Here is a 12,217-nt window from a genome sequence, read left to right on the forward strand (position 1 = left end):
AAATTCACTATGGTGGCTTTCCCAAAGACATAGACCACATCATTCAAAGTACGTTTATTTCTACCATAGTTTTAATCGTAGTTTACTTGTAATTTTAATTGTTGGCTTAACCTTCAAACAATCACAAGTAGCCAGAGGGATGGTGTAAATCCTGCTGGAGTACCATCTAGGTAGCAGAAGTACCGTAAGTCCCCATGGTTACTAGTATGGTGACCTACCTTGGGTTGTTGGTGATCTATAACCCATTTTTATTTGTATTGTAATGAATAGTTCAAATTTTATAATGACATGCTAGTTTTAAATATAGGTCTGTGATAATCTAGTTATTTGACTGTCCTTTGTCGACAGGTTTTATAGTTCAGTTTTGTGTTTCATGAATATATAACTTGATTTAGTCACGATATGGCTGAAATATTGCTGATGTGACTATAAACCCATAACTCACTCACTCACTCACCCAAAGACATAACCAAAAATATAACCTACATTTGGGGTTAGAGGACAAATTTCAAGATTCTTGTAATGGTCACTTCAACACTGACGGCAACGATGTTACCTAGAGTGTAACGAAGGTGTCACGCACTGGGAAGGAGTTGCTCCAGTGTCAGACGTGGTTTCCATATTGTGGTGTGAACACAGAGGATATATGTTCTTGAATGACAGAGTCTTTGATGATGTGGAGCAGACTTCCTCAAGGCTCTGGTAGGGTGTACCCACGGGGAATATTACCACATCTCTTGCTGCCATAGAAACGGGACATGACTTCAACTGTGTTCTTGACGGTTCTTTGCTGTTCTTCTTTGCTGCCAAGCAACGCATTAACTTCCACACAGTCAAGGACACTAAGACGACCTGTAACACGGGCAAGTTACACATTCAACCACAAACAGCAAACCTGAACTATTTTGTTTTCGTTAAAAGTGCGAAACGGCCATGAAAATAATCATTGGCAGCATATTTGGTCAGACTTGAATGACGTGCAAACACGAAGGTTTGTTTGTTTGTTGTTTTACGCCGCACTCAGCAATATTCCAGCTATATGACGGCGGTCTGTAAATAATCGGGTCTGGACCAGACAAAATAAACAAACCCGTTGTCCGTTTTCTAGTGAGTGAGTGAGTATGGTTTTAGGCCGCCTTTAGCAATATTCCAGCAATATCACGGCGGGGTACACACATTGTACCCATGTCGGGAATCGAACCCGGGTCTTCGACGTGACAAGCGAACGCTTTAAACCACAAGGTCTAGGCTTCCCGACCGCCCCTGTCCATTTTCTAAGCTCACGGGGCGTATATTACGACGAATACGGTATTTCAGTTACATTACAGCTGGTAAAATGAAAGAGAATAAACTATCATTAACACGGTAACTTTCAATACTGTAAAACCCCGTAAATCCGGAATTCACCTCCTGAACAAAACATTCCGGATTAACAAATGTCAGGATTAGCTTGGGTAATTTGTAATATCGGGTAAGTTACATTTCGACCAGCGTCCCCAAAATTATGTTTTGAGAAGCGAGGATTCCGGTTTAACCGGATCCGGAATATCGAGGTTTTTATGTATACGGATAGTATCGTAACGGGATAAGACACGTATGTTGTTCATAACGGTATTCTATCTCACCTGTAGCGGCCACCTCCTCAGCTATGTAGTACGCCTCTCTCAGGGACAGACCGCCGGGGACTGTAACACATACATGACATAATGGAATCTGCTGGGGGGGGGGGGGGGGCAGGGCATAAATAAAGTTTGATTACGAATACGAAGATGACCACGAAAGAACTGACAGAAGAGAACGACGGTGAAGGGAAGAGTGAGTGAGTCTGGTTTTGCGTCGCTTTTACTTCCAGCAATATCATGACAGGTGACACCAGAAATGGGTTCGCACATTGTACCCATGTCGGGAATCGAACCCGGGTCTTTGGCGTTACGAGCGAACGCTTTAACCACTAGGCTACCCGGCCGCCCTGAAAAGGGAAGGTGCGGTTCTGGATAGGCAAATGGTCTTGGTTCCAATTACTTGGACCAGAATTTTATGTGGCAATTATTTATTTCTGATTAATCATTAATACAGTAAACTACGGTTATAACGAACACGCTTATAACGAACTAACGGATATAACGAAGTTACTTTTTGGTCCCGACTGTTTGCTGTAGTTATGCTGTATATATGTTTATAACGAACTACGGTTATAACGAACTAAAATTAGTAGTCCCTTTGAATTCGTTATAACCGTACTTTACTGTATGATGCTATTGAAAATTTAGGATATTACTTCATGATTTCAAGATTAACTTGTTATAAAAAAATGCTATGTGTGTTTGCTCTTTTTGTGACCGATTTTGATTTGAAGATGAATATCATGTATTGTTTGTATGCAATAAATTAAGACTGACTTATCTCCCTTGGTTATCAAATGTACATTGCTGCAAGTGTACTTTAGTAAGCTTGTGAAATTTGACAAATGTTACTTAAAACATGTATTTTCTTTAAGACAAAATTTAAAATCACGTAACAAATATATTGATGTAATTATAGTATGGGCCACATGGACAGAAATGTTGATTTATTGCATCAGCATCAGAAAAAAAACCCTTTAATTATTGGGAATTTCGCCAGATTCGTTTATATTTGACAACAAATGCGCTTCACACTTTAAACTGGTCAAGAAACGTTAAACTGGTCAAGATACGATAAACTCGTCAAGATACGTTAAGGTGGGCAGGATACTTAAAACTACGAAAGACCCGTGTAAACTGTGTTAAACTTCGTAAAATACTTCAAACTTGGCAAGATACATAGGATTTCACAAGATACGGTATTCTACTCAATCATATTGGAGCTAGTGCCAATAGCTTGGCGACTAACCTGCTGTCCCCGTGGAAGGGATGATGTCGGGGTCCATGGCGTCGACATCAAAGCTCACGTGGATTGGGCGAATCCCACTGAAACATCAATTCAGACATACACTCTGGTCAGACACTCTCTGGCCATGCTAAGTGTTAATAGCATGGGCGGATACAGCTTTTTTTAAAAGGGGGGGGGGGTGCACAATTAAGATCTATTTATTGTCTTTGGTGGTAATTTATACAGAAATAAAGATTTCTCTCTGAATAAAAAGGGGGGGTGCGCACCCCCCCATCCCCACCCACCCCCCCACCCCCCCCCCCCCCCCCCCCCCCCCCCCACCCCCCCACCCCCTCTGTATCCGCCCATGAATAGTCATTGGTAATGGCTACAACGCATCGTTCTGGTTTGTTTGTTTGTATGTTTGTTTGCACAGCGTGAGCTTCGATTTACCCAATAGGGATACGATGACATGCATCAACCAATTCAGCGAGCCTGACAATCTGATCCCGTTAGTCAACTCTTACGACAAGTATGGGTTGCTGAAGATCAATTCTGACCCGGATCTTCACGGGTAGCCAAATTCGGTGGCTCCTTATACGACCAGCAATGGGGTGCTTGGGACACATTCTACCCCACGGGGACTTCCACTGGTAATCTGCACCGTACGCATGGTCTCAGTGAATACGTTCCTGTACCCACGGGCCACGTCAATGAGTGTGTATATTCATAATGGACCGAGCAATTAGCTGAACAACATGTGATGCATCTTCACGAGGCAAGAGAGTTAACTGACTTTAAAAGTCCAGTTTCCACCCTTGCCGAACTAGGCTTGAATAACTGGGCTCGACCGTTGCGCCCCCAGTGGCTATTACCAATTATGTCCCTTCTAAGCCTCTCCTATGGACCAATCAGATTCCACCTCTCGTATCACTTGCGTTTGCTTCACACAAAAAGAGGGCGCCCAGTCAGGACGATCTGATTGATAATCAAGATCTATATTGTGATAAAACGGGTCTAACATCGCGAAATGCATCAAATCACGTGAGCACCTTGATTAAAAACATGAACGGATTTGGAAAATATCTGCTGACAACGAATTGGCTATGCACATGCTTTGCAAATCCTGCAATCGATCGAAATCTGCACAACAGTTTACGAACCGGATTTCGATTTCGGTGCGCGATTTTGATTGGACTATGCATAGACTCGTAAGCCCGGACAAAACGTAACTCCATAATACCAGCCTAGTTCGCAAAGGGTGGAAACTGGACTTTTATAGTCAGTTAACTCTCTTGCCTCGGGAAGATGCATGTGATGCGACATTAGGACAAGGGAAAACACATGCCATAGAAATTGATTGAGTGATATGCATATAGAGTGAGTGAGCTGGGTTTAACGCCGCTGTAGACAGTATTTCACGGCATGTCAGCTTAATGTGGGAGGAAAGCCCGAAGTGATGCAGGTCACTGTGCTAGAAACATAGCCATCCGTGTCCCGATAAGAATTTAGAGCATATAAAACACAACTTTTATCTAATATACAGATTCTCCTGAACCAGGAGATGGATTTGGCATTAAGAAATTTATGCTTGTAAACATATCTTCTTCAATATAAAAGATTATGTATCTTCAGTTGTTAATGGTCAGTCTGTAAACTAAGAACCTTATTTCCAAACCTGAAGATCCGGTTTAGAATTGATCTTCAACAATCCATGCTTGACGTAAGGTACAACTAACGGGATCGGGTGGCCAGGCTCGCTGATTTGGTTGATGCATGTCATCGTATCCCAATTACGTGGATCGATGCTCATGATGTCAATCTCTGGATTGTCTGGTCCAGACTCGATTATTTACAGACCGCCGTCATATAGCCGGGATATTGCTGAGTGCGGCGTTAAACAACAAACAATCAAACAAACCTTTCAAGAAAATGAAACTTATAGTTCGCTCCCTGCACTGGTCACTTATCATGAATTCTACAACTGGTGATGCCTTCTTACCTTGGATCCATTGCCTTCAACGCTCTCTCAACAACAGCTGCCACGCCGAACTTGTCAACCTCATGCATGGAGAAACTGTGTATACCCAACTTGTCAATTATCGCCCTGAAATACACACCAATCGATTTCATAACGAAACACATCATAACTGGCCCATTTGTAAAAACAATTGTATTATATTGTGTTTACATATTGAAGTTCGGACAATGCGGGGGGCACGGGTGGCCCGGCCAGTCGTCTAAAAACTCACTTCTCTCCACCGTCCACGTCGCGTAGACCGATGTACGCTATGTCTTTAGCTGCCAAACTGAAAAGTATGTAGGGTTTTATATCATTTCATAATTCGTAAGTATTCAGCGAAGTGTGTAAATGTTATCTGAATTGAAAATAATTGTGAAAAGCATTAGGATATATTGCCAACCATTTTATACTGGTATCGTAATACATGCACACCTCTGCAAAATGCAGCATGATCAAAACGTATTACCACATTGATATACTATATCTTGCTGGCGTAGCACCCTTTCTTGTGGAAACGTATGTTTAAATCTACAGTGAATGAGTGAGTATGGTTTTACGCCGCTTTCAGCAATATTCCATCAATATCACGGCGGGGGACACCAGAAATGAGCTTCACACATGGTACCCATGTCGGGAATCGAACCCGGGTCTTGGGCGTGACGAGTGAACTAGATTGTCTGGTCTAGACTCAATTACTCATAGACCGACCCCACATACCCGGATTTTTGCTGATTGCGGCGTCAAACAACAAACAAACAAATCTAATTCTATTGGTATTCAACTTCTGCAGGCGATCCTAACATATAGGAAAGTAAGTTCAGTACTGCGGTGATAGTCTACCAAGCTGAACATACAAATACCGTCCTCCACTCACCACGGCTTGGCCCACTCGAATCCAGGGATAGTGGGCATGTATGGCTCCAGTTCCTTCACGATGAAGGAGAGAGGCATGCCGTGCACGTTGCCGCTAGGAGACGTGAGGGGGGTGTTGATGTCGGCATGGGCGTCCACCCATAGCACCACGAGGTCCGGCTCCGCCTGTATGTGGCCCTGAATAGAACCCATGGCGATGCTGTGATCCCCGCCCAGTACCAGACATCCCTGCTTCTGTCGCACGACCTTCTCCACAGTCTCACACAGCTGAAGGATGAGGATGATGAAGGTTGCAACATTAACATAAAATCAAAGATATTACCACAAAAAGCCAACTTGTTCCCCATGCTACCATCACAGATGCTTTGTTGTGTGTTTGTTTGTTGTTTATCGCCGCACTTAGCAATATCACAGCTATAAGACGGCGGTCTGTAAAATAATCGAGTCTGGACCAGACAATCCTGTGACTGAAATCATGAGCATCGATCCACACAATTGTGATCGATAACATGTATCAACTAAGTCAGCGAGCCTGACCACCCGATCCCGTTAGTCGCCTCTTACGACAAGCATAGACGCCTTATTACGGCAAGCATGGGTTGCTGAAGACCTATTCTACCCCGGAATCTTCACGCCTGTTTGAAGTATGGTTTAACGCCACTTTTAGCAATATTCCAGCAATACCACGGCTGGGAACACCAGAAATGGGCTTCACACATTGTACCCATGTGGGGTAATCGAACCCAGGTCTTCGGCGTGACGATCGAACGCTTTAAATACTGGGCTACCCGAGCACTCGTTTTCCTCAGAGCTCTTTAGATACAGGACTAATATCACCCAAAATTTCATTTGTTATTTAGTTCCGCACGATGGTATCAGAAAACAAACGCATCTGAACATGAATGTTACGCAGCGTAAATACTGCCTGAAACCAGTATGTGTACTGCATTATACAGCACATGACATTCGTATGCTCTCGGTTGAGAACGAGATGTAAAATACGTAGACTTGAGAGAAAAATGGCGCTTGTCGGGCACAGATTACTGCATGAGGGTACTAAATGTATTGGATGGTCAGGTTCGGTGATTGTGAAATCAATCATTGGTTTGTCTGGCACAGATTCAGTTGTAAGACAGGTGGCCGAGACAAATCTAAACGTTTGCTGACTGGCGTTACGACACAGGATACTAACACTGTGTATAGATGAAGTGTTTATTTTTTTAACAATTGTATCGGTTTGGGTTTATAAAAATGTAATGCCATTATAACAAACTATTAATTTTGGAATACATACCAGCTTGTTGGCTGCTCCTACGTTTTTGGGTCTTGAAACGTTTTTGATTGGTTCGTCAGAGGCGATGTCAACCACTGCCAGATCTCCGTGATCTATCACGTCGTTCCCTGCAACAGCGTCGTGAGGAAAATAACTCGCAAAACAGGTGACCGTTAACCAGATAACTAAAGAGTGCAAAAGACAGTATTGTGCAGACGAACTTGAATGAAAGAGAGAGACTGGTTAGGTTTGTCTGTTTTGTTTGCATGATATTTTACGCCGCACCCAGCAATATTCCCGCACTGCAGATCTGATCTGATAATCGGGTACATGTGACGTGATGAACGTTTCACACCCATTTGGTCATTGGCTTTATTAATTCTTGAATGTGTGAGTGAGTTGGGGTTTACGGCGCTTTGAACGTTATTTTTTACACGGCTTGTCAGCTTATTTAAGGAGCAAAGCTCGAAGTGATGCAGATCACTGGCGTTTACCACTCGGTGCCTGGAAGATGTATTGTTGGTATGAATCGGTGCCAGGAAGATGTATTGTTGGTATGAATCGGTGCCAGGAAGATGTATTGTTGGTATGAATCGGTGCCAGGAAGATGTATTGTTGGTATGAATCGGTGCCAGGAAGATGTATTGTTGGTATGAATCGGTGCCAGGAAGATGTATTGTTGGTATGAATCGGTGCAGGAAGATGTATTGTTGGTATGAATCGGTGCAGGAAGATGTATTGTTGGTATGAATCGGTGCCAGGAAGATGTATTGTTGGTATGAATCGGTGCAGGAAGATGTATTGTTGGTATGAATCGGTGCTATAGGAAGATATATTGTTGGTATGAATCGGTGCAGGAAGATGTATTGTTGGTATGAAACGGGGCCAGGAAGATGTATTGTTGGTATGAAACGGGACCAGGAAGATGTATTGTTGGTATGAAACGGGGCCAGGAAGATGTATTGTTGGTATGAAACGGGGCCAGGAAGATGTATTGTTGGTATGAAACGGGACCAGGAAGATGTATTGTTGGTATGAATCGGTGCCAGGAAGATGTATTGTTGGTATGAATCGGTCAAAAGCGCCAGATGCCGATATCGTATCCCGTCAGTGCCCGGGTTGTTATTCAGCCTTGGGACCAACAATGTTTACAGGTCTTTACAGTGTTGTCACTACCCCTAGTGTACTGTACATACACCCTGGGCACTGGGCACTCCAAACAACCCACTCGTGCGATGGTAGATGACCAGATGGTGGAAACACGAATACGTACATACACCCGAAACACAAGTGTCAAAACTTGTGGTGTCACCCTGGGCAAGTGACTAAGTTCAAATGTGCCATTCACGGAATGGGTACCCGATATTTAAGGTGGATGTGAAAACTTCTAGAGCCCTAAAGAGATGTTTATGTGTGTATTACATGCACAAGCCGTCATGGTAAAGACATTTGACATAATAAGCGTTCAAAACAAAAGTTTGTATATCCAGCCTTATTAGGCTCATGAGACACATTAAAATACATGTGTATTCATTGTGAAATAATGAAATTTTCTTTGGGTTCATTGAATTTCCTGCATTCTGATTAGCTGAATTGGTCACGTGTTATAGCATTCATTTTCTAATAAATGTAAAAGATTAAGCCACGCCCACCGAAGCGGACTACTTTTATTACTACTAACTTTCGGTGAATCTCACACTCCGGCGCAGTGGTGACTCAGCATAAAAGTGTATCGTCATGCACGTGTATCGACATTTAGCGAAATTCATGCATATTCATTGTCCATACAAGCCTATGGGACAGAAGACCGAGAAGGAATGAAACAGCAAACGTGCAGGCTCGCTCGACTGTTTTTTTTACCCCGCGCTCGCCTCGATTCCACAACTTTCATGTCTTCGGGTTTCATTGAGGTATGAATCGAAAAATCGATGTGCAAACTGTATGAATCCGCTACTACACTGATGAACCGAAATAAATACACAGTCACTCCTTGAATAATAAATAAATAAAGAAACAAATGATGTCACGTTGGTGAAGTAGTAATGGGTCCTACGGATGATCTACAAACAAGCATCACCTGCTTCCCTCATCTTCTCCAGCATCCCAGCCTGACGGATCAGCTTCGGGGCAAGCTGCGTCCCCGCCTTGGGCTGCACAACAAAACACTTAATTATAGATAAACAGCATATTACATCACGTTACTTATATTTTGTTATCAACAATATATCTAAATATTCGATTGCGATTGCATACAACAAAACACCGCGCCTCACATAATGGTATTGTCTCTAAATGTATCTACACGGGCGAAGAAAATGATAACGTGTTTCAATTCTTCTCAGCTGGTCTCAAAAACCCGTGATGCAGGTCTTACACGTTTACCATATACTGCTGACAAACCTACTTGCCTAAGGCATGCAGCTCTGCACAGGGGTTACAGTCGTCTAAGGAGACCGAGCCACCTCACTACCTGTAACGTATTCATTGTTTATGATATGTCTCAATCTCATTAAAATGAGATCTTAGTTCTCGCTGCCGCTAAACAAAGATCTGAGGACATGAAATTACGGGTCACGTCAGACCGACCTTGCGCGAACTTTGACCGACCGATAGAAGGACTGACAAGAAGTCGACATTAGCCAATCAGAAGGCAGCTTTCTCGTGCTTTACGGCACTAAGTTCAAATTGGCCAATAGGCTTCGAAACAAATTCTCGATTACATTACATTACATTCTGGAATGGCTAATAGATGGTCTACATTGTATTGATTCAGTCGTTAAACCCGTAACTATCGTTCGGAAAACCGAGTGTTAAAGTTTTCGAGTTTGCATTATCAGAATTCACATTCCGAATGTCACTTTCATGATCTTGTAAGCGACGCTCTGATTGGTCGTATGAAAGGTCGTTCTGACGTGACCCCTAATGGGATGTCCTCAGATCTTTGTTTGGCGGTAGCGAGAACGAAGATCTGATTTTAATGAGATTGTGATATGTCTATGCAAAACATGACATAAGGATAACATATAGATGAACAACCTCTGTATAACCTGTAGCTTCACTGGAGTGGAGAAAGCTAATATGTACACAAAAGGGGTGATGTAAGGTAAACATCTTAACAGGTGAAGCCAGCAGTATAAATAAAAGGAAATATGACTGATAGGGTCATAAATGAGCTGGGGATACGCAGGGGGTATGTAATAGCATTGATCACGGTTGATTGATGGTCTTCTCCGCTCCGGTGTAACCACGCCCTAATCTACTGGGCTCTGTTCCACAAAGCGATCGTAATTCTACGACTGTCATAGGTCTATGTTAAAGTATGAGAGTTACGATCGTCTTAGCGCTACGATCGCTTTGTGAAACAGGGCCCCGAACTGTATAAACACTGCCTTATATATAAATGCTTGTCAACCGTACTCTGATAATGATGTTAGAACTTACAACGAAACGCCGTCCTAATTGTTATAAAGTTGTTCATCCAATATATCTTATCCTAACTTGGTACTCCAACTTTTGCGACCTGTGAAGATCCGCTGTAGAATAGGTCTTCAGCAACCCATGCATGCCGTAAAAGGTGTCTATGCTTGTCGTAAGAGGCGACTAACGGGATCGGGTGGTCAGGCTCGCTGACTTAGTTGATGCATGTCATCGATCCCAATTGCGTGGATCGATGCTCATGATATTAATCACTGGATTGTCTGGTCCAGACTTGATAATTTACAGACCGCCGTCATATAGCTGGAATATTGCTGAGTGCGGCGTTAAACAACAAACCAACCAACCAACTTCTAAATGCCTGTCATGTATGGTATTATTTCAAGTATAGTTAATTCTATATGTTTGTGATTTTTTTTATAAAAAAACAACAAAACTCTAACATGTCTGCTTTTATGAATCCTTCGCTCACTAATATCGAGAATTAAGAAGCCTTGCGGCTGAATGACTGAACAGACAGTTCACCTGACGTGACCTCAATTGAGGTGTCCTCAGACTCCACGCAACCACACCAACGGGGGTACAAGAGACCACACAATATACACATTGTATAACAATAAAATATATTAATCGTTATATCACGAATATGGACCTGATGTCAATATTACACATATTTATTTTTAGCTATTAATGAACACGTCAACTAGCAATTGAACAAATTTCCTTCTATATGGATATTACATACCTGTCCTTTCGAGAAGGGCATTCCGATAACGCCGATCTTCATTTTTGCACCTGTAGTAGAGATAGGCATGGTCATACTTGTAGGTGTTGAAATAATTCTCCTGGAATCAGCCTCTGACTGCCGACAGTTACTTACTTACTTACTTACTTACTTTGGAGATTTAACGTGCGCTTTCCGACTGATGCGTATTTCGCACACGGGCCCGGCCAGGCCATTTAATGTGTTTCCGAAAGGGGCGAGGGTGGTATGTGCAACCCAAGAGGGGGCTTTAGGGGTTGCTTATATAGAATTTGGGAATTTTGAGATTTGGAATAGATGCTGATGGGGTTGGGGAGGAGAACTAAGGGAGCTGCCGACAGTTTTAAATGAACTGGTTAAATACCTGCAGTGTAACTAAGGTGTCTTCTCCCATTGGCTGGGAACACTTGTTGCGTCAAAGGGGCGGGGCTAATTCATCGGCAACATATGTTCCCAGAAATGAGCGTGAGAGTCGTGTTCTTCTTCTTCTGTTGGAGATTTAACGAGCCCTTCGGGTGGATCAAATTTCGCACTCGGGGCATATCAAGAGAGACAGTAGTATATTAATGAGATGATAAATAAAACTGAAAGAAAAATTTGCAATTGATGCCCAAAATTGTTTCCATGGGTGGTTATGGGTGTTGAGGGAGGAAAATAATTAGGAAAGAATAAGAGGGATATTAGGAATATGGGCCTTGGGAGCAGCGAATGGCTGTGCCTGGGTTTCTTGTGTGGGGGTGTTCGGTTGGGTAGTTATATTCTACTGTTTAATTTAGTTTTTATGACGTGCGTGAGTATGGTTTTACGCCACTTTTAGCAATATTCCAGCAATATCACGGCACGGGACACCAGAAATGGGCGTCACATACTGTACCCATATCGACGTCATTTTCTTAGATTATGGAAGATTTGAGATCCATAATCAAGGCTTGACCTGATTAGTGTTTGGAAGATATTTAGTACGGTTTGTTTGTTTGTTTGTTTAGTCCCCAGTTTGAGC

General features: G+C 42.7%; 1 protein-coding gene across 1 annotated transcript; it reads right to left on the reverse strand.

Annotated features, from left to right (window-relative positions):
* Positions 1 to 691: 691 nt before the first annotated feature.
* On the reverse strand, positions 692 to 11,274 carry LOC139444072 (arginase-1-like). The gene is made up of 9 exons (XM_071224981.1): positions 11,200 to 11,274; positions 9,097 to 9,169; positions 7,041 to 7,147; positions 5,748 to 6,013; positions 5,103 to 5,159; positions 4,853 to 4,957; positions 2,872 to 2,948; positions 1,626 to 1,685; positions 692 to 852 (listed from the first exon to the last, which is right to left on the reverse strand). Exons 1-9 carry the CDS (start codon positions 11,272 to 11,274, stop codon positions 692 to 694), a joined length of 981 nt encoding a protein of 326 aa, XP_071081082.1.
* Positions 11,275 to 12,217: the final 943 nt, after the last annotated feature.

Source organism: Haliotis cracherodii, unplaced genomic scaffold (genome assembly GCF_022045235.1).
Source record: "Haliotis cracherodii isolate W230 unplaced genomic scaffold, xgHalCrac1.p SCAF_5, whole genome shotgun sequence".
NCBI lineage: Eukaryota > Metazoa > Mollusca > Gastropoda > Lepetellida > Haliotidae > Haliotis > Haliotis cracherodii.